General features: G+C 43.0%; 2 protein-coding genes across 5 annotated transcripts in view; both read right to left on the bottom strand.

The window, feature by feature from the left end:
* Window positions 1–1,279: 1,279 nt before the first annotated feature.
* Window positions 1,280–12,991, bottom strand: mazb (MYC-associated zinc finger protein b (purine-binding transcription factor)). 4 transcript variants are annotated; one of them, XM_031799871.1, is made up of 7 exons: window positions 11,970–12,991; window positions 11,512–11,662; window positions 10,617–11,014; window positions 10,059–10,306; window positions 6,152–6,224; window positions 5,670–5,841; window positions 1,280–3,675 (listed from the first exon to the last, which is right to left on the bottom strand). In XM_031799871.1, the coding sequence occupies exons 1-7, from the start codon at window positions 12,000–12,002 to the stop codon at window positions 3,329–3,331; spliced, it is 1,422 nt and encodes a 473-aa protein (XP_031655731.1). In that variant the 5' UTR covers window positions 12,003–12,991; the 3' UTR covers window positions 1,280–3,328. The 4 variants fall into 4 exon arrangements, with proteins under 4 accessions (XP_031655731.1, XP_031655732.1, XP_031655733.1 ...); XM_031799872.1 differs by having other exon boundaries at window positions 6,161–6,224; window positions 11,970–12,990; XM_031799873.1 differs by having other exon boundaries at window positions 10,908–11,014; window positions 11,970–12,988.
* Window positions 12,992–13,344: 353 nt separating this feature from the next.
* The window catches only part of taok2b (TAO kinase 2b), a 63,812-nt gene continuing 55,226 nt past the window's right edge, over window positions 13,345–21,930 (bottom strand). Inside the window, exon 21 of the mRNA XM_031799870.1 lies at window positions 13,345–18,094. Coding sequence (XP_031655730.1) covers window positions 17,189–18,094 — 906 coding nt within the window. The 3' untranslated portion in view covers window positions 13,345–17,188. The remainder of the gene's footprint in view (window positions 18,095–21,930) is intronic.

Below are 21,930 nucleotides of genomic sequence, written 5' to 3'. Positions count from 1 at the left end.
GGTGACTTCCTTGTGAAGCTGTTTGAGAGAATGCCAAGAGTGTGCAAACTTGTCATCAATGCAAAGGGTGACTACTATTTTGATTGAACACTTTTTTGGTTACTACAACATTCCATGTGTTATTTCATAGTTTTGATGTCTTCACTATTATTCGACAATGTAGAAAATGGTAAAAATAAAGAAAAACCCTTTTGACTGGTACTATATGTCTAGGGTGGTTCCTGGGGTTGCCTATGAATTGTCTTGTATTGTATGTATGTATTGTATTGTTAGCATATTCACTTTGGTCACCAATAATTGGTGTTTGACAGTCCAGCAGGTCTGTCGACTGATAACTGGCCCTGGGAACAATTTCAGTTGCCCTCCAGGTGCAGTAGAACATTTTGAGAATGGAGAGATATACCTCCATTCTGCAAAATAAATCAAGATGGTCTGGAGATGGGATGAAATATCGCACATTGAGCAATGCATGGCAGGCAATCAGCATGCTTTATTTTTTAGAATAGTAGTTATGTCAGAGAGATTGGAAAACTAGTGTAATGTGTTTCGTTACGGAATGGTTTTTCGGCAACTTTAATGCCCTCACTCCACAGCTGAGAAATAGGCTCAAGAAAGGTCCTCATGCTTTAGTAGAACGGCAGAACAGTTCATTCTGACCATAGAAATATAAAACACAATGGGGCATTGTAAGCTGTGTATAACGTTACACATTGGAAGAGTATCAACAAGTACTACTTTGTAAAAAAAATATATATAATATTTGGAATAAAATACAATATGAAGACAGTTTGCAGGCTGCATCCAAAACATTCCCCACAAAAATACAGGAAGACCTCTTCAGAAGAGAATGTGGAAGAAACCCTTGTTTACACCCGTTTATATCGGTCAGAAAATACACATGCTAATAATGGTTTAGAAAGGACCAGATCTGCACAGTAGTAAGATCACATGCGCTTTCATTTCCAGGAAAATAGAGATATACTATTGTAGGGACTGTATATTTCATCATGATTATTATTAGTATCGGTGCAGAGGGATTACTCAGTGTGCAGCAACACACGCACAGGAGCCAGAGCCAAATACGATTACACAACAGGGGTCAAGGTTACATGCTCATCTCACACTTAACATATTTTAAGTCAAAGATACCAACACACACACACACACACACTGTGTTGCCACTACCCACCATTTTCACTGCACCGTATCAACACAAAATCCAAACACTTCTCTGTCAAGCATGTAACACACACACAAATAATGGACACACCCTCACCTCATATGTTTACTGCTTTTACTTTTAATAGTCCAAAATTACAAAATAATAACATGATCTCTATACTTCATCTACAAAATAATAACGTAATATTCATGATCACGGTAAGCATCAACTGTTTTATGCTCTAACTGTTCAGACATGCATACTGTTGAGAAATATAAAAATATAATAAATACATCCCATTAGTATTCTTAATGAATCCATGACTAAGATTTAAAATAGTTCAGAATAAAATAATTAAAATAGCAGTTGAGTACAATAAGGCATTACGATGTATCACAAGAGCTGTACAGGTTCCTAGAATAGAGGTATTTTTTTGTTGTTGCTTAACGCAGGAAACCTAAAATAACTTTGAATAAAACACTACTTTTCTCAACAGGAAGAACAAGTCTCCAAATTAAATAATTAGAAGCATTTTTTTTTTTTTATATAACATACCAACACTAAACTGATTAAATGAAGTACTTCACAACAAAACCGGGATTTGTTGAAAGCATACCAGGGGTGGGCCATCGAATGCTAGTAGTATAAAGTTCCTGGATATTCATATCTCGACATGACCTTTAAAGCCCTTCCATGACATCACTCTTAACCACTGAAAATGTCAAACAATCAAAGATATCTGAGGAAAGGTGATCTTTCTCCTCAGATTCATGGAGAGTGCTAAGTTATAATACGAGTTGTACTCAAATGCTGTGTGCTATACATGGTGGAGTTAATGAATTAGTTTTAATATGGTGGACTCGTGCTAGGAATAAAACAAAGAACACTATGGCAATAACAGTTACAAAGAAATAAAATGGCAGAGATGGATACAATTATTTTGACTGAATCAATCGATACTCTGTTAAAATATTTGTTTTCAACCATCTTTAGCGTAAGGGTGGCTGCTGCTAACTTTCTTGTAGGTAGTATTAGCTAGCTTCACTTGAATGCAAATTGTGTTTTTAGGTGTCAGTGAAATATGTCATGAATGTGGCTGTACAGTAGCAGTAATAAGAATAACCATTATGTATTAAATGTGGTTGTGCCCAAAGAGGAAGACGCAGAGCAAATGCATCTTTACGAAACCTGTCTGAACCTTCAGCGGATTAAACGTCCACATTTTAAAGGTGCTTGACACTCCTGAACGCAACTTTGCCAATTGTTTCTCTCTCTATCCACTGTACCTGAAACACATCGATGCAGTACACCCCTCCACTGGTCATAAACACCAACACAGTACCCACTGGGCACAGACATCAATTCAACGTCTATTCCACATTGGTTCATTGAAATGACATGGAAACAACGTTGATTCCACCAGTGTCTGCCCAGTGGGTATGGGCTAACCTCCAGATCCAGCGTTGGCCCTATTTAAAACAGACTACATCCATATGCTCACAGCATTACACAATTAAAACGTCACATCTACTCCTCTTCATTTCTGGAGGATAGCAGCCTCTGACTTATGTGCAATTCACCCCCTGAACCTCTCATTCTCTTTCAGAATAGACTATTCTACATACCCCCTTGTTATATCATGTTCCTATTACATCACTCCCCAACTTACTACAAGGCTATCTTATGAATGTTTGGAGAAGAGAGCGACAAAATAAACAAAAGGAGAGGTGGTTGGTTTGACTGACATTGAGTTACAGTACATGGTGCATTACTAGCAGAGAGGAGTAGTTGCTGGGACTGGGGGAGGGCAAGGGGGAGAGAAAGGAGGGAGGGAGAGGGATAGAGCAGACAAGTCCACAGTGTCATGGGAGTACTGAAAGAGAGAGAGTTCAGCCACGTTGGGGACACGTCTGTATTTGTCGTTATCTAGCATCATCGAATCAGCGTACAGGACATACAATGTCCCCCTCCTCCTCGCTCTACAATATTCTTGCATACTTTCTCTCCCCTAAGCCAGACCCCTCTTTCCATTCCCCCCCTCTTCCTCTAGCTATGGGACTCAGAGGGGCCAAAGTTTACAACTGAGGCTCTCCCCTAAGCAAGCCTCCTAACCTTATTACTACGGGTCTTAGGGACTCAAGTGGCTGAAGTTCAACTGCGGCTCTGCTAACTGTGGGACTGAGGTTGTATGCTGGAGCAGTCCGACACCAGCAGGTCCACCACTGCGTTGCTGTTGACGTAGACAGTTGGGGCAGACACCATGTTGCTGAGGGACACGGAGGAGCTGGACGCCCCGCTAGCAGGAACAGTGCCGGAGGAGCCCCCTTGGCCCCCAGTACTGTGGGTGCCCATGTGGCCCTGCAGCTGGGTGGGGGTCTTGCAGTGCACCCCGCACAGCTGGCACACAAGAACACCACTTGAGCCCGTGCCGCCGAAGCCGCCAGCACTCTCCTTCCACTCCTGGCCGTGGTGCTTCTGGGCGTGGACGCGCAGGTAGGTCAGAGTGGTGAAGCCTGGAGGAGACGGAGAGAGTTAGCAGTTGACGTCATTTTAAGACTTTACAAGTAACGCTTTATAGAGTACGGTAGGCAGGCGAGACTGAAAACATTCCAGATAATAATTTTCTATACAAAATATTATTAAGTGTGTGTGTTCCAGGACTTGACAATCGTTTATTAAACATTTAATAAAACCATTTCTAAACGTTGAATGTTTATTAACATCTTATACACCACTTAAACTCTAACATGTTTATTTATACACTACTGGTCAAAAGTTTTAGAACACCTACACATTCAAGGGTTTTTATTTTTACTATTTTCTACATTGTAGAATAATAGGAGTAAAAAAGTGTTAAGATTCTTCAAAGTAGCCACCCTTTGCCTTGATGACAGCTTTGCACATTCTTGGCATTCTCTCAACCACCTTCACCTGGAATGCTTCTCCGACAGGTTTGAAGGAGTTCCCACATATGCGGAGCACTTGTTGGCTGCTTTTCCTTCACTCTGTGGTCCAGCTCATCCCAAACCATCTCAATTGGGTTGAGGTCAGGTGATTGTGAAGGGCAGGTCATCTGATGCAGCACTCCATCACTCTCCTTCTTGGTAAAATAGCCCTTACACAGCCTGGAGGTGTGTTTTGAGTCATTGTCCTGTTGAAAAACAAATGATAGTCCCACTAAGCCCAAACCAGATGGGATAGTGTATCACTGCAGAATACCGTTGTATACCGTGTATCAAGGCACGCTGGTTAAGCGTGCCTTGAATTTAAAAAGAAAATCACAGACAGTGTCACCAGCAAAGCACCCCCACACCATCACACCTCCTCCATGTTTAACGGTGGGAACCACACATGCGAAGATCATCCGTTCACCTACTCTGCGTCTCACAAAAACACAGCGGTTGCAACCAAAAATCTCCAATTTGGACTCCAGACCAAAGGACAGATTTTCACTGGTCTAATGTCCATTGCTTGTCTTTCTTGGCCAAAGCAAGCCTCTTCTTATTATTGGTGTCGTAGTAGTCGTTCCTTTGCAGCAATTCGAACATGAAGGCCTGATTCACACAGTCTCCTCTGAAGATTTGATGTTGAGATGTGTATGTGACTTGAACTCTGTGAAGCATTTATTTGGGCTGCAATCAGAGGTGAAGTTAACTCTAATGAACTTACCCTCTGCAGCAGAGGTAACTCTGGGTCTTCCTTTCTAAAAATGTACTTTTAACAAGGCACACCTGTTAATTGAAATGCATTCCAGGTGACTACCTCATGGACCTGGTTGAGAGAATGCCAAGAGTGTGCAAAGCTGTCATCAAGGCAAAGGTTGGCTACTTTGAAGAATCTCAAATATAAAACATATTTTGATTCATTCATCACTTTTGTGGGTAGTACATGATTCCTTCCAAGTGTTATTTTATAGTTTTGATGTCTTCACTATTATTCTACAACGTAGAAAATGGTAAAAATAAAGATTGAATAAGTAGGTGTCAAAACTTTTGACTGGTATTTTATTTTTTGACTGGTATTTTTTGGGTACTTTTACCCCTTTTTCGTGATATCCAATTGGTAGTTACAGTCTTGTCCCATCACTGCAACTCCCCTACGGACTCGGGAGAGGCGAAGGTCGAGAGCCATGAATCCTCCAAAACATGACTCTGTCAAGCCGCACTGCTTCTTGACACACCGCTCACTTAACCCAGAAGCACCAATGTGTAGGAAGAAACACCGTCTAGCTGGCGATTGAGGTCAGCTTGCAGGTGCCCGGTCCACAACAAGGAGTCGCTAGAGTGCAATGGGACAATCCCGGCCTGCCAAACCCTCCCCTAACCCAGATGACGCTGCGTCGCCAGATGGCGCTGCACCGCCTCATGGATCTCTCGGTCACAGCGGGCTGAGAGCCTGGTATCGAACCGCTGCGCTTACTCGGGAGGCCGTGAAACGTTTACTAACATCTTATAAACTATTTGTGAACCTTTTCATCAAACAATACAAGTTGTTGACAGACACTCACTGCGGTTACAGATATGGCAGGAATGGTGCTGCGATTGGTTGTGCACCCTCATGTGATCGGTGATGTAGGCAGCCGACAGGAGCTTGCCGCAGATGTGGCACGGTACCTTCTCCTCGTGGCGGATCATATGAGCACGTAGCCGGTCCCTAGTGGCGAAGCTGGACTCGCACGTCTAAACACATCGAGAGTGATGAGGAATGACTGGTTATCAATAAAGACACAGAAGGCAGCAGTTTAAAAGCAAAACAATCTCCCATTGTATTTAATTCAGGGTTGGAGTCAATTAATTCAATTCAGGAAATAAACTCAAATTGGAATTTCGGTTTACTTCCTGAATTGAAATGGAATTGTTCCCAATCCCGATTTTTATTACAATGGATCGTTATGGTACGAAGGATTTAAGATATAGAGAAGCAAATTGATGGCTAAGAATGACTGTATTGAGATTTGAGAGGTGTAAAAGGATAAAAAGTAGCACAAACATCAAGTACCGGACACTTGAAGGGTCGTTCAGATGAGTGAACTTGTCTGACATGACTATTGAGATGATCAGGCCTGAAAGAAGTAAGAGATAGAAAGGGGTAAGACAACAACACCTTGTTATTGACTTTCTCCAGCAGAAACTATGAATCTGTGAAAGGGACATTACATTCAAAATTCGTCAGATGTTTTTAGACCGCAAGAAGTCTTCTTTTGAGATAAGTTCAAGTCCCAGGCCACAAACCAGTATGAATGAAAAAGATAAGCACCATGTAATACCCACATTTTTGGTGTTTACATTTTCCATTCACAGAACCAATTGCATGGGATGTGGACTTATCTCAACTACTTTTGAGGTGTGAAAACATGTGACAGACTTGATCGTGGAATGTAACGTCCCTTTAAAGCAGCAATCAGCAGTAGAAACAATAAAGTGTTTCCCCCACCCCTGTTTCGGTAAAATGTTGAGGGATGGGGCTAGACAAATGTAACCACTTTCAAATTCATAGAGCTATGGATGCAAGGACCTGACCATCCTTGATATCAAAATGACATTTTTAATCATGTTTTGAGGCTATTTTGTGTTTGTTTACATTGGATGCCACAAAAAGTCATTCAGCCACAAGAGCATTAGTGAGGTCAGGCACTGATGTTGGGCAATTAGGCCTGGTCAGCATTCCAATTAATCCAAAAGGTGTTCGATGGAGTTGAGGTCAGGGCTCTGTGCAGGCCAGTTTAGTTCTTCCACACCAATCTCGACAAACCATTTCTGTTTGGACCTGGCTTTATGCACGGGGGCATTGTCATGCTGAAACAGGAAAGGGCCTTCCCCTAAGCACAGAATCGTCTAGAATGTCATTGTATACTGTAGAGTTGAGTTCCCTTCACTGGAAGTAAGGGGCCAATCCCGAACCATGAAAAACAGCCCCAAACCATTATTCCTCTTGCACCAAACTTTACAGGTGGCACTACGCATTCAGACAGGTCACATTCTCTTGGCATTCGCCAAACCCAGATTCGTCCGTCGGACTGCCAGATGGGTCCCGAGTGGCGCAGCGGTCTAAGGCACTGCATCTCAGTGCAATAGGTGTCACTACAGTCCCTGGTTCGATTGCAGGCTTGGCATTGCGTATAGTGATCCTAGGCTTGTGTGCGCCTGCTCGGCCATGGAAACACATTTCATGAAGATCCAGACGAAAGGTTATTGTGCCGACGTTGCTTCCAGAGGCAGTTTGGAACTCGGTAGTGAGTGTTACACGAAACTCAACCCGGCTGCGCGCGTGCGCCATCGTGCATAAATGTATTTTGTCCCCCCACACCAAATGTGATCATGACACTCAGGTTAAAATATGAAAACAAACACTGAACCAATTACATTAATTTGGGGACAGGTTGAAAAGCATTAAACATTTATGGCAATTTAGCTAGCTAGCTTGCACTTTCTAGCTAAATTGTCATATTTAGCTAGTTTGCTGTGGCTAGTTAATTTGTTCTGGGATATAAACATCGAGTTGTTATTTTACCTGAAATGCACAAGGTCCTCTACTCCAACAATTAATTCACACATAAAACGATCAACCGAATCGTTTCTAGTCATCTCTCCTCCTCCTAGGCTTTTTCTTCTCTTGACTTTATATTGTAATTGGCAACTTCCATAAATTAGGTGCATTACCGCCACTGACCTCGTTCGTCTTTCAGTCACCCACGTGGGTATAACCAATGAGGAGATGGCATGTGGGTACCAATGAGGAGATGGGAGAGGCAGGACTTGCAGCGTGATCTGCGTCACAGTTAGAACTTCTATTTTAGCCCATGGCAATGCAGATGCTCTTTGGCGCGCGCGAGCAGTATGGGTGCAATAATTGAATATAGATTTCAAAATGTATTTTGCAACGCTCACGCACGTGATGCGAGCGGTGTAGTCAGCCTGTTACAGATGATTTTTACGTGCTTCAGCACCTGGCGGTCCCATTCTGTGAGCTTGTGTTGCCTACAACTTTGATGCTGAGCCGTTGTTGCTTATAGTTGTTTCTGCTTCACAATAACAGCACTTACAGTTGACAAGGGCAGCTTTAGCAGAGCAGAAATTTGACCAACTGACTTGTTGGAAAGGTGGAATCCAAGGACGGTGCCAAATTGAAAGTCACCAAGATCTTCAGTAAAGCCATTCTACTGCAAATGTTTGTCTTTGGAGATTGCGCGATGTTATACAACTCTCAGCCATGGGTGTGGCTGAAATAGCCCAAACCACAAATTTGAAGGTGTCCACATTTGTATATATAGTGCATTCAGACCCCTTGACTTTCCACTTTATGTTACACACTTATTCTAAAATGGATTAAATAATTTTTTCCCTTCATCAATCTACACACAATATCGCATAATGACAAAAACAGGTTTTTAGAAATGTATGCAGATGTATTTATAAAACAAAATGAAAATATTACATTTACATAAGTCAGTCCCTTTAATCTGTACTTTGTTGAAACACCTTTGCCAGCGATTACAGCCTCGAGTCTTCTTGGGTATGACGCTGCAAACTTGGAACACCTGTATTTTGGGAGTTTTTCCCCATTCTCCTCTGCCAATCCTCTCATGCTCTGTCAGGTTGGAGTGGGAGTGTCACTGCACAGCTATTTTCAGATGTTTGATCATGTCCGTGCTCTGGTTGGGCCCCTCAAGGAAATTCAGAAACTTGTCCCGAAGCCACTCCTGCGTTTATCATGGCTGTGTGCTTAGAGTCATTGTCCAGTTGGAAGGTGAACCTTTGTCCGAGTCTGAGGTCCTGAGTGCTCTGGAGTAAGTTTTCATCAAGGAGTTCTCTGTATTTTGCTCTGTTCATCTTTCCCTCGATCCTGACTAGTCTCCATGTTCCTGAAAAACATACCCACAGCACAATGCTGCCACCTCCATGCCTAACTGTAGGGATGGTGGCAGGTTTCCTACACATGTGACGCTTGGCATTCAGGCCAAAGAGTTCAATCTTGGTTTCATCAGACCAAAGAATCTTGTTTCTCATGGTCTGAGAGTCCTTTAGGTGTCGTTTGACAAACTCCAATCAGGCTGTGATGTGCCTTTTACTGAGAACTGGCTTCCATTTGGCCACTCTACCATAAAGGCCTGATTGGTGGAGTACTGCAGAGATGGTTGTCCTTCTGGAAGGTTCTCCCACCTCCAGAGGAACTTTGGAGCTCTGCCAGAGTGACAAATGGTTTCTTGGTTACCTCCCTGCCCAAGGCCCTTCTCCCCCGATTGCTCAAGGGTAGAAGACGGCCAGCTCTAAGAAAGAGTCCTGGGGATTCCAAACTTCTTCCATTTACGAATGGAGGCCACTGTGTTCTTGAAGACCTTCACTGCTTCGGACAATTCCTTCGACCTCATGGCTTGGTTTTTGCTCTGACATGCACTGTCAACTGTGGGACCTTACATAGTCCGTGTGCCTTTCCAAATCATGTCCAATCAATTGAATTTACCACAAAAGGACTCCAATTAATGTGTAGAAACATCTCAAGTATGATCAATGGAAACAGGATGCACCTGAGCTCAATTTCGAGTCTCATAGCAAAAGGGTCTGAATAGTGAGGTAAATAAGCTCTCTTTTTTTATTTGTAATAGGTTAAAAAAACGTTTTAAAAAACTGTTGTCATTATGGGGTATTGTGTTGGAGAAAATAATTTAATCAATTTTAGAATAAGTCTGTAAAGTACAAAATGCACTGTATAGTGTATCATACATTTGATTGCCCCTTTAAGCACAGTGTATCACTGAGGCACAAAGCAGAAGAAAACGGCCCTAAATGCAGGGAAAGGTACTATCTTAAGAAAATAAGCCTGCCCATATGAACATGACCCTGCTCTCTGGCTCAATGACCACTACCCTGCTTTCTGGCCTATAGTATGCCACTCTCACCTGGAGAAAGCCTTGGCACAGTGAGGGCACACATATGGTTTCTCCACACCGCCTTGGTGAGAGCGCACGTGGTGGCTCATGCGGTCCTTCCTCTTGAACCGCTGCTGGCAGATGGGGCAGGAGAAGGGTTTCTCATCCGAGTGGGAGAGACGGTGTCGGTTTAAGTGGTACACATCTCGGAAAGCCTTCCCGCACGTCTCACAGGCGTGGTTCTTCCGCACGGGGTTCGGGTTGGGGTTCGATGGCCGCTGGGGTGGGGATGATTAGAAAGAGATGCGCTTACAGTACAAACAGTTTTTTATTTATTGGAGTAGTCGATAATTACACATGCATCTGTGTAGATTATTGACATATCATATTGTCCATTCTTTGGCTCTTTCCGAACCACTCAGACACACACGGATCGCGACACCTAGATAATTTCTCTGGGCCATTTGCATAACATGCCGAATTCCTTTTATTCCCACAATCTCCATAAAGACCATGCAAGAGGAACCTAAATTATACTTTTCTTTTTCACGGACGACAACAACAACCTCCAGAAGCGCCATGACCCACCTGTACTGTCGCCCCCGCCACCATGACGACAGCAGCAGGAGGAGCATGGGGGTTAACTCTAGCCACTACGCTCGCCATGGCAACCCCTTCGCCATCCTGACTACCCAGAGCTGGCAGCTGGGACGCCAGCATGCTGGGAGGGGGGAGAGGGGGAGGAACGGAGAGGTGAAGCAGGGAGAGGGGGACCGTATGCCTCTCCGCCCTCTCTCCCGCCACCGCCTGCGCCGGCCCTGCGCCACCGCCAACCTCCTTTGCCCCCTCCTCCTGCTCCCCTGCTCGCCTCATGCGTACCCCTGTGTGGACCGACTGGTGTCGCCGCAGGTTGTAGTTGTTCTTGAACTGCTTGCTGCATATGGCACAGATGTGTGGCACACGGGCAGGCCGGGAAGTTGTCTTCACTGTAGGACAAAAGAGCGGAAGAAGAGAGGGAATGAGAAATTAAGACATTGAAATGCTCATTAATAATAATATCCCGATAAATTCTAAATATAACGGTATGAAGACAGCCTAATGTTTATTATTTTTATTTAACTTTATTTAACTAGGCAAGTCAGTTAATTAAGAACAAATTCTTATTTACAATGGCAGCCTACCCCGGCCAAACCCTCCCCTAACCCGGAGGACGCTGGGCGAATTGTGCACTTCCCTATAGGACTCCCAATCACGGCCGGTTGTGATACAGCCCCGGATCGGACCTGAGTCTGTAGTGACGCCTCTAGCACTGCAATGCAGTGCCTTAGACTGCTGCGCTACTCAGGAGCCCTTAAGTAATGTATCATATTATAACAGACATCTTGTTTAGCAATCTACATTACATCCTTTTCAACTTAATTGCCGATAACTGCTGAAAAATCAATAGTATTTATATGTATTTCACACCCCATGATTCTCTCACCGGGTAAGGGTTCTTCATTGAGGGCAGCAGTGTCCACCGTGGAAGGAGGCTGGGCTATGTTCTCTGTGGGAGGGGTCTGAGGAGAGGCAGTATGGACTGGTAAGAGTTCTGATTGGAGGGTCCCCTCCACTTGGTTTTGGTTGGGAGTAGTCTGGAGAAATAAACACTGATCTATTAGCATAAAGTCACTGCATTGTATACCACCAACAACATTTTGCTGTGCCAGGAGTACCCATTCATGTGCATTTTACCAGTAAGGCTATTGTCTCATGAGTCTTCTCAAGTACCCCCAGGGGTCCTAGTAACCCTGATTGGGAACCACTGGTCTAGACGAGATGCTACTTTGCATCACATAAATGTGTAGGCCCCGGAGCAGCGGGGCACAAATTCTTCAAAAGCCAATCTTCAGAAAAGCGCGCACACAAACACAACAAGAAAGAAGGTCCATTAAGACTTACCTGGAAGAGAAAATTGCTCCAAGCAGCATCCATTTTGAACCAAAGTGACGAAGATTATAAAGTCAGTTAAGTAATCCTGATTGCGATTCGACAGTGAATCGTTGGCATATTCTTTAATCACCCTATTGGCTATTGAGGCGCGAAGATCTAAGTAAACAGTATTCAAATGCAGCAAGAAGAGTATGCTATCGATCATCCGAAAGGGACGTGCAACTATAACAAAAAAATGTACTAATAGAAGGATTCAAGCTATTCGTATTCACGCAGGCGTTACGATTAGGCTGACTAGGCTGTCTGCCTGAGTGGAATTGCCTGGTCCAATAGTGGCCTATTTCTCTTTGACTGTGGTTTCTAACTTTAATTTAGAAAAGCACAATTATAAAAATAAAAAACGTATATCTTTTGGCATTGATGACTTTCAAACCAAATGTGTGTGCACAAAAATCTGTTATTTATATAGCCGTAGTCATACATAATAGCTAGATTTTAAAATTAAATGAATGCATTTTACGCACAATGCATATTATTGTCAGCGTTATAATAAACGCATTTGAAAGAGTAGCAGTTCATGCTTTTGAATTTATTAATAAATTTGTCCGATTTCCCCCAATAGGCCAATCGGGTGTTTGACGAAGCCTCGTTGTTGGATTCAAGCCCTGACCCTGGCAAAGAGCGCTTGCTCCGGGCCGCAGCCTATATCGCTCCACCTCGGCTGTTCAAATGCGAGGATGTCATCTTTCTTTTTTTATCGCTCGCTCGCTCGCTCTCCCTCCTCCCTCCCTGTCTCTTTCTTCCTTTTTCTTTTTAAATTCCTCTTTCTTCTCCCCCTCCTCTCCTTTTCTCGCACGACTATGTCCCAGTTGCTCTTAAAGGGATCGGATTTCTCTTCGGACACCCCCTTTCATTTCCGTCTCCCTCATGGAGCACATGCTTTCGGCCCCTCCTACTCGGGAGTTCGTCCGACAGACATTTCACTACAGTATTTCTCAGACAATCACAAATAGATGTCTGCCGTTTCTATACAGAGCTCCTCCGCAGCGCACGCGTACTAGGAAAACGGTGAGAAAAACGTTCCATACAAGTGCCTCTTAAAGGGCGGGACGCACGGACGCAATTGTGGGGATGGCAGTGTCAGATATAAAACACGCACAGCTACAGGACAACAACATAGCCTATCAAAACGTTTTCATATCCGATAATTGTCGTGTCTAGTATAGCTTATCTTGTTCTTGGTTTGTATAGGCTAGATAAACATGCAGGATGCAATGATGACAAACATAAACCTTCAATCAATTTTGGGAATATGCTCAAGCCTAAGCAAATTAATGCACATTGTAATATATATATACAAATAAAAAAGATAGGAACACCAATGTTTATTATCATTCATTTTTATTTTGTATTACTTTGCTTTTACCCTCTTGTTCAACACATTTTAAAGAACCCTATTCTTTTCCCTCAAGCTTGGAATCCCCTGATTGGAATGTTCAACTATGTTTACATATTAACTGAAAATTTCCCCTTTGCAAACCATAAAGTACAAGTCCACACAGAACAGTCCATATCATCATCTAACCAGCCATGTCTGTGACAAAGGAATTGGGATCTCTTCTTCCTGATGTCCATCATGATTTCCTAGACCTTAAGAAATTAAGATAACACCTTTTACTGCACCACCCCCCAATACCTATGAATTAGCATGTTATGTTACCAACCATCCATCCACATATCAAAACCCACCAGTCTTATTTATATAAGGAGTTTTCTGCATGCACTGAGATTTCAACCAAGCATGAAGTATTAGGCTACAGGGGGACTTGTCAGAGCTGGTGTTTTTGAGATAGAATAAATCACCCTGTTTATACAAAGGAACAGCATCTCAGAATCCCTAGTTATAAACAGAGTTTTAGCTAACTGAATGAGGCAAAACCCTTTAATTAAGAAAGGGGAAGTTAAGTATTTGAGTAATATGGCCTTGGTGAGTGTAGGCTTAACTACACAACAAATGGTTGACAACCCTTAACCTTAAAACTTACTTCAACTTGCAGCACAAGCTCACTGACAAGTGGCTCGCACCTTGCAATGATGGTTTGCACTGTGAGATTATCATCTAAATTGTGCACCATTCTTTATCTTTGAACTCCATTTTGTTCTTCATGCTAGAATATGTGTGGGCTTAGTAGAATAAATCGTGAAATCTCTAGAAAATTCAACCAACGTTTTCATTTCAAAATCCAACAAACGAACAGAAACATACCAGAAGAGGTTAATAATGTTCATGTCAACCAATGTTGCTTCTTTTGGATGTGTCACCTTCCTTTTCATTGGGGTCAGACCTTTTTTAAAGGTTACACAAGTGTCTTTAAAATGCAATAATGTTTGTTTGTCTAAAAAAGTGGCAATATAACTAGACTGTATACCACTCAACCAACACATGTACACACATGAATAATCAACAATTATTAATAAAACATTATTAATAATCATTAATACCTGTTACACACACCATACCTGACAATCCAATGTATATCTATTTTTTACACATTTTCAACCATAGCCCATAGTCAAAAGTGGCATTTTTCTTGCAAGATAAAAACACATTTTTGTACAAGATTACAACAACTATATATGGATTAGTAATGGTAATATTGACCTATAGAAAATGCTTTCTTAGTCTAAATCCTGGGTTCAATACTCATTGAATATATCAAAATTACTATGATCATTGTCGTTATTACACCATAAAACGGATACATTTTTGTTTTTAAAAGAAAATAAACAAGAATAGCCATTTCTCAAGCAAGAATTTTGCTAGGACTGTCTGAGTGGGGAAGGGGAAACTTAAAAGTAGCAGTTTTTGTCAAAGAGGTTTGGAACGCTCATTCTTATTGGTCTATTAACTGTCTGGTGATGTCACCAAAACAAAAGCTGAAATTTCAGGTTTTCTTTTTAAACATGTCGTACACTACAAGGGAATTATCATAATTTTCACAATATTATTCAAACCACAGTGTGGAAATATATATACACTGCAAAAAGTGAACATTAAGCAAGCCTAAATATCTTACATTGAGTGATAAGTGTTTTTTTCTTGTTTTTTCTTACTAAGCTAAATTATCTAACATAATTGGCAAATAATTGTGCTTATTTGAACCTTTAAAAAAAAGTCTTAATACAAGTAATGTAACTTATTTCAAGGTTTTTTCAAGGTCAAATTATCACTCAATTAGAAGATATTTAGGATTGCTTAGATTTCCCTTTTTGCAGTGTAAAACACAGGAAAATTAAGTTTGACTGCACTGGTCTTTAAATACCAGTGAAACTTGGACAACTAATACTGTACATCTCAAATGTGATTTTGGTCATGTTTACAAATGTTTTGTACATTTATGTAATGCCTTGGAGCGACTCCCATGGACACCTATGTCATTTTTAAAGATAATAAATGCACTACATCACCAAAAGTATATGGACACCTGCTTATTGAACATCTCCTTCCAAAATCATGGGCATTAATATAGAGTTGGTCCCCCCTTTGCTGCTATAACAGCCTCCACTCGTCTGGGAAGGATTTCCACTAGATGTTGGAACATTGCTGCTGGGACTTGCTTACATTCAGCCACAAGAGCATTAGTGATGTTGGGCAATTAGGCCTGGTTCTCAGTCGGCATTCCAATTCATCCCAGAGGTGTTTGATGGGGTTGAGGTTAGGGCTCTGTGCAGGCCAGTCAAGTTCTAACACACTGATCTCGACAAACCATTTCTGTATGGAGCTCGCTTTGTGCATGGGGCCATTGTCACGCTGAAACGAGAAAGGGCCTTCCCCAAACTGTTGCCACAAAGTTGGAGGCACAGAATAGTCTAGAATGTCATTGTATGCTGTAGCGTTAAGATATCCGTTCACTGGAACTAAGGGGCCATTATTCCTCCTCCACCAAACTGTACAGTTGGCACTATGCATTGGAACAGGTAGCATTCTCCTGGTATCCCCCAACCCAGATTCGGCCATCGGACTGCCAGATGGTGAAGAGTGATTCATCACTCCATAGAACGCGTTTCCACTGCTCCAGAGTCCAATGGCGGCGAGCTTTACACCACTCCAGACGCCGCTTGGGCATTGTGATCTTAAGCTTGTGTGAGGCTGTTTGGACATGGAAACCCATTTCATGAATCTCCTGACGAACAGTTCTTGTGCTGAAGTTGTTTCCAGAGGCAGTTTGGAACTTGGTAGTGAGTGTTGCAACCGAGGACAGACGATTTTTACACACTACGTGCTTCAGCACTCAGCGGTCCCGTTCTGTGTGCTTGTATGGCCTCCCACTTCACGGCTGAGCCGTTCTTGCTCCTATATGTTTCCACTTCACAATAACAGCACTTACAGTTAACCGGGGGAGTTCTAGCAGGACAGAAATTTGACAAACTGACTTGTTGGAAGTAGCCGAAACCTCTAATTTGAAGGGTTGTCCACATACTTTTGTATATGTAGTGTATGTCATGGATGACGGAAAAGTTTGAGGTCATTTTGTTGTCCATACAAATGTCTCTCTCCATTCCAGGTGCTTTCATTATTTTTAATGAAATCGGGTCTGTTTGTTACCTTTATAAACATTCTGTGTATTCATATTAATTTACATCAGCCGTAATTCTTGCGTGGTCATCACACCATCCCTTTAAGACTTCTTAAAGGCCTTGGTGACGTCCCAAGCCACTTGTTTTTAACACATCTACAAAATAAACCAAAACACTGTCAACAAATAAGTTATAAACCAATAAAATGTGTTTCGAACAATAGCTACCTTTCTGAATGCAGACTAAAACCAGCATTTTTTATTTTTCCCCATGTCTTCCCTTTCTGAAGCCATACAACACAAGTGTTTGCTAGATTATCAGGACACCACACACGACATACATACATTCACTTTTAGGTCTGTTGTCTTTATCTCTTCCCTTTCCATGCACTTTCCCACCTATTCTCTCGCTTCCTCCATTCCATTATAGAACATCATAGAAGAAGACATGGCTACCTTGAAGAGCAACCCTCAAACTGATACCTACCCTCCTCCCTTCCTCTGCCTCACCTCAGAAAAAAGTCAGACACCATCATCTCCGCATCCTCGCCCACTTCAATGGTAAGACAGGTAGCTACATTCCCCCATCCCCGTCTACTCCCTACCTCCTGCTCTCTCTCGGGTGAACACCCTCCACCGCCTCCCCCCTCTTTAGGAGTAGGAGAGGTGGGAGCCGTTGGAGATGTGCGAGGTGACCGAGGTGCTGCGGCTCAGCACCCCGTCGCCTCCACCCGCCCCGCCAGGTCCCCCTCCGGATGCCGTCCTCCTCAGTGGCTGGGGGCTGTTCCTCAGGGCCATGAGGCTGGGACCGCCCCTGACGGCCAGCCCCCCGCCATACACCCCTCCCTGCAAGGAGGACGAGGAGGGCCCCGAGATGGAGGGGGGCGCGGGGGGCGGCGGCGGCAGCAGGGCCAGGGACTGAGAGGAGGAGCGAGAGGGCAGGTTGTGGGAGAAGTGATGGGGGTGCTGCGGGTGGGCCAGGTCGCCGCTGCCTCGGACACCGGCCCACTCCCTGTCCCTCTCCTTCTCCCGCTCCCTCTCTCTATCCCTCTCCCGCTCCCGGTAGAGCTGGGGTGTGCTTTGGTGGTGGTAGTGCTGTGGCAGGTGATGGCGGTGGTGGTGTTGTTGGGAGGAGGAGGAAGAAGAAGAGGCTGATGAACGAGATGAAGGATGCACCTCCCTCCCGTCCCTCCCCAGACCCAACCCCAGAGCCATGCCGTGAGAAGAAGAAGACTCCCCTTTGCTCCCCCCTCCAACACCCCCACCCCCTCCACTGCTGCTACTGTTGTGGCTGCGGCGCGAGTGCGGCTGGGGCTGGGCGTTCTGGGGGTGCATGCCATGACTCCAGTGGCCCCCGCCGGAGCGGAACACTGGTGGGGCGTTGGTGTAGCCCTGCTTGGGGTAGGCCTCGCTGGGGATGCCCGTGAGGGCCATGTTGCTGAAACCCAGACGGAGGCTCTCCGAGTCAAAGGACTCGATCTCACAGGCCTGCCGCTCCAGGAGGGTGCGGATGCGCTCAGAGCGCTCATTCTGAAGAGAAAGCATCTCCTCCTCAATCTGTGGGTAATAGGGGGAACAAGGGCACAGAAGTGTTGAATGTGAGAAAACACCCATAAACACATGCACAGACAAATGTTTGTTTTACTATCCTTAAGGGGACCAAACAATTGATTCTCATTCAAAATCCTATTTTCCCTAACCCATAAACCTAACCTTAATCCGAAACCCCTAACCCTAGCTCCTAAACCTAATTGTAACCCTAAACCTAAAATAGGACCGGCAAAATGACCCCAGTAGTCCGAATGTTCCTTTTTTTTACTAACCAAAAACAGACACACACGCAAACTCACAAACAAACACACACTGAGATGTCTTGGATTTTTGTCAAAAAAATTCCAGGTTACAGTGCATTTGGAAAGTTCAGACCCGAGCCTTATTCTAAACTCGATTAAATAGTTTTTTTCCCTCATCTACACACAATACCACATATATAATGACAAAGTGAAAACAGATTAGAATTTTTTGCAAATGTATAAAAAAAATTAAAACAGAAATACCTTATTTACAGAAGTATTCAGACCCATTGCTGCATCCCGTTTCCATTGATCATCCTTGAGATGTTTCTACAACTTAATTGGAGTCCACCTGTGGTAAATTCAATTGATTGGACATGATTTGGAAAGGCACACACCTGTCTATATAAGGTCCCACTATTGACAGTGCATGTCAGAGAAAAAAACAGGCCACAAGGTTGAAGGAATTGTCCGTAGAGTTCTGAGACAGGATTGTGTTGAGGCACAGATCTGGGGAAAGGTACCAAAACATTTCTGCAGCATTGAAGGTCCCCAAAAACACAGTAGCCTCCATCATTCTTAAATGGAATAAGTTTGGAAACACCAAGACTCTTCCTAGAGCTGACCACCCGGCAATTTGGGGAGAAGGGCCTTGGTCAGGGAGGTGACCAAGAACCCGATGGTCACTCTGCCAGAGATCCAGAGTTCCCCTGTGGAGATGGGAGAACCTTCCAGAAGGACAACCATCTCTGCAGCACTCCACCAATCAGGCCTTTATGGTAGTGGCCAAATGGAAGCCAGTCCTCAGTAAAAGGCACATGACAGCCTGCTTAGAGTTTGCCAAAAGGCAGCTAAAGGACTAACCATGAGAAACAAGACTCTCTGGTCTGATGAAACAAAGATTGAACTCTTTGGCTTGAATGCCAAGCGTCACATTTGGAGGAAACCTGGCACCATCTCTACGGTGAAGTATGGTGGTGGCAGCATGCTGTGGGGATGTTTTTCAGGAGCAGGGACTGGGAGACCAGTCGGTACTGAGGGAAAGATGAATGGAGCAAAGTACAGAGAGATCCTTGATGAAATCCTTCTCCAGAGCACTCAGGACCTCATACTGGGGCGAAGGTTCATCTCCCAACAGGACAACAACCCTAAGCACACAGCCAAGACAATGCAGGAGTGGCTTCATGACAAGTCTCCGAATGACCTTCAGAGGCCCAGCCAGCCAGCCAGAGCCCGGACTTGAACCCGATCAAACATCTCTAGAGAGACCTGAATATAGCTGGGCAGCGACACTACCAATCCAACCTGACAGAGCTTGAGAGGCTCTGCAGAGAAGAATGGGAGAAACTCCCCAAATACAGGTGTGCCAAACTTGAAGCGTCATACCCAAGAAGAAATGAGGCAGTAATCACTGCCAAAGGTGCTTCAACAAAGTACTGAGTAAAGGATCTGAATACTTATGTAAATGTGATATTTCCATATATATATATAAAAAAATGTCTAAACCTGTTTTTGTTTTGTCATTATGGGGTATTGTGTGTACATTGATGAGGGATTTTTTTTCTTAATCTATTTTAGAATAAGACTGAATACTTTCAGAATGCACTGTATACAATAGGCCGTGATTGATTTTGGCACAATAGGCCTGAAATATTACCTCTTTCAAGGAGCTTTACGTTTTGATAGGGTTATTTTACCTCAAATATTTTTGTCCTACTTACAAAAAATGTAATTAAAAATACACATCCCTGCAAGAGTGGCCCGAAGGGTGTTTAGCATCCCCATTGGCTCTGCAAGTGCTGAGAGGATATTCTCCGCTGCTGGCCTGCTCTCCAGGCACCATCGCATGAACCTGAAGCCATAGACTCTGGCCAAACTCATGTTTCTAAAATGAATTCAAAGGCACTGTAGATGGAGCCTAAAACAAGGCAGTCTACATTTACATTTGTATTTCATTTAAGTCACAGGCTATATATGCAATTTATAGACTAATGATTTAATACAGCAAAATGTTGTACCTCTTAAATGTAAAGTTCTCATATTTGAGGACCCTATTTGATTTCCTTTATTCAATTAAGTCTGTTATGAGAAAGGTAGACCCTGTCTGCAAAAACAGGGTGTCTGTGGAAAGCTCAGTATATTGGCTATTGAACAGTGCCTTCAAATCTTTGGTGTGCCTTACTACCATATGGGCATACAAATTTATAAGGGCAGACCGAGCTGATGACCTCATATCAAGATGGCTGCTACCTACATTCCGGTTAGTGTTGTGAAGTATAATCAAAATAAACACTGAATACAGATCATGAGGATATCTTATTTGTCTGATCACCAGTCCCGAGAGTCAAAATGTTTATTTTGAACAACGTATTCACCTAACATCTTACAAGGTAAGCCTCAATTTGGTCTGTGTTTGAGCTATAGCTACATGGAGGGTATCAAATTAAACCTTAGGTTGGTAGGAACAAATTCAATGTTCTCTGATGATATATGACTTAATGGTAATATCTAATGTCCATCGAGTGACTATATATTTTGCACATAAAGAAATATGAGGTTGCCTGTAGGCTACTATGGCACCTCGACAGTCTTGTAGCCAATGCTAAGTTTTCCAGGGATATGCAGTTGACCTGGGTGGGACAAAGCAAGAGGCACATCCAGTGTGCCAAAAAAGAGCAATTACCACATTTGGACACTTTGGAGAGGTTGAAAGGACACTTGAATGTACCCTGGACACCCCATAACACCACCACAATGTTTGAGTGAGGTTGATTTGGTCGATATTGTGTTTTTATACTGAACAAATAGCATTTAGGGATTGCAAATATGTAATAGCACTGGAATTATCTAATTTAGAGACATATGCCACTTGACAGGTTTAGGGACACTTGGAATCGTCACGTGACCACACTTACTAAAACATCTGCCCATTTCTAGTTGTTAGGTCTAAGAATCCATTTTTTTTCTGATATTGTTCACATGTTGTGGAAGCCAGCTCAAGTCATCAATAATTCACTTGTAGCTTGTCAATGAAAGATGACTTAAATTGTTTGTTTTTTAAAAGTTATTTGTGTATGCTTGATCCTGTGTATTCTGAACTATGTAACTCCTATCTTCCTTCTGATCATTTCCTCATAATCTCCCAGATGTCTTCTTTCCAAAAAATACCAAGTTTTGTATGTCAATCATGTAATTACACATGAATAGCAGTTACTTTTGGGTATGTCTATTTAGGAGGAAATCTACATTTTGCCATTACATTAATATGCTGAGCGCTTAATGTCCCTGCCAGCCTAGTGTGTCGCACATGCAAAAGCGTCACAAGTTATTTATTTGTAGCCTATAGCCTTGAAATAATTTAAATAATATAGCCAAAATAATTAATTTGCACTCCATATTTGGCTAGCTGTCTGGCTCCTGACCTATTTAGAGTGTTTATATGCTGTTTAATATGACATGTAGCCTATTTGAAATGGCGAGCGCTTCTTACAGTCACCTTTTCCTGTTGTTTATTAAAATACTTTTCATTCAAATCACATGGTTTGGTTTCAATACTTCAAAACAAAATGGTACAGTAGGTCCAGGTAGTCACAGAAATAG

The sequence above is a fragment of the Oncorhynchus kisutch genome, linkage group LG20 (genome assembly GCF_002021735.2).
Source record: "Oncorhynchus kisutch isolate 150728-3 linkage group LG20, Okis_V2, whole genome shotgun sequence".
NCBI lineage: Eukaryota > Metazoa > Chordata > Actinopteri > Salmoniformes > Salmonidae > Oncorhynchus > Oncorhynchus kisutch.
Note: the sequence above shows the minus strand (reverse complement) of the source record. Positions and strands in the feature narration are given on the sequence as shown.

What these genes read in the sequence shown, in the direction of transcription:
- mazb (XM_031799871.1), bottom strand. Translation starts at nt 12,002, where the DNA reads ATGGATGCTGCTTGGAGCAATTTTCTCTTCCAG. An exon ending in TGGCGGGGGCGACAGTACAG is followed by an intron (nt 10,307 to 10,616) that starts GTGGGTCATGGC and finishes TCCCCACCCCAG; the next exon opens with CGGCCATCGAACCCCAACCC. An exon ending in CTGCCATATCTGTAACCGCA is followed by an intron (nt 3,676 to 5,669) that starts GTGAGTGTCTGT and finishes CGTCTCCTCCAG; the next exon opens with GCTTCACCACTCTGACCTAC.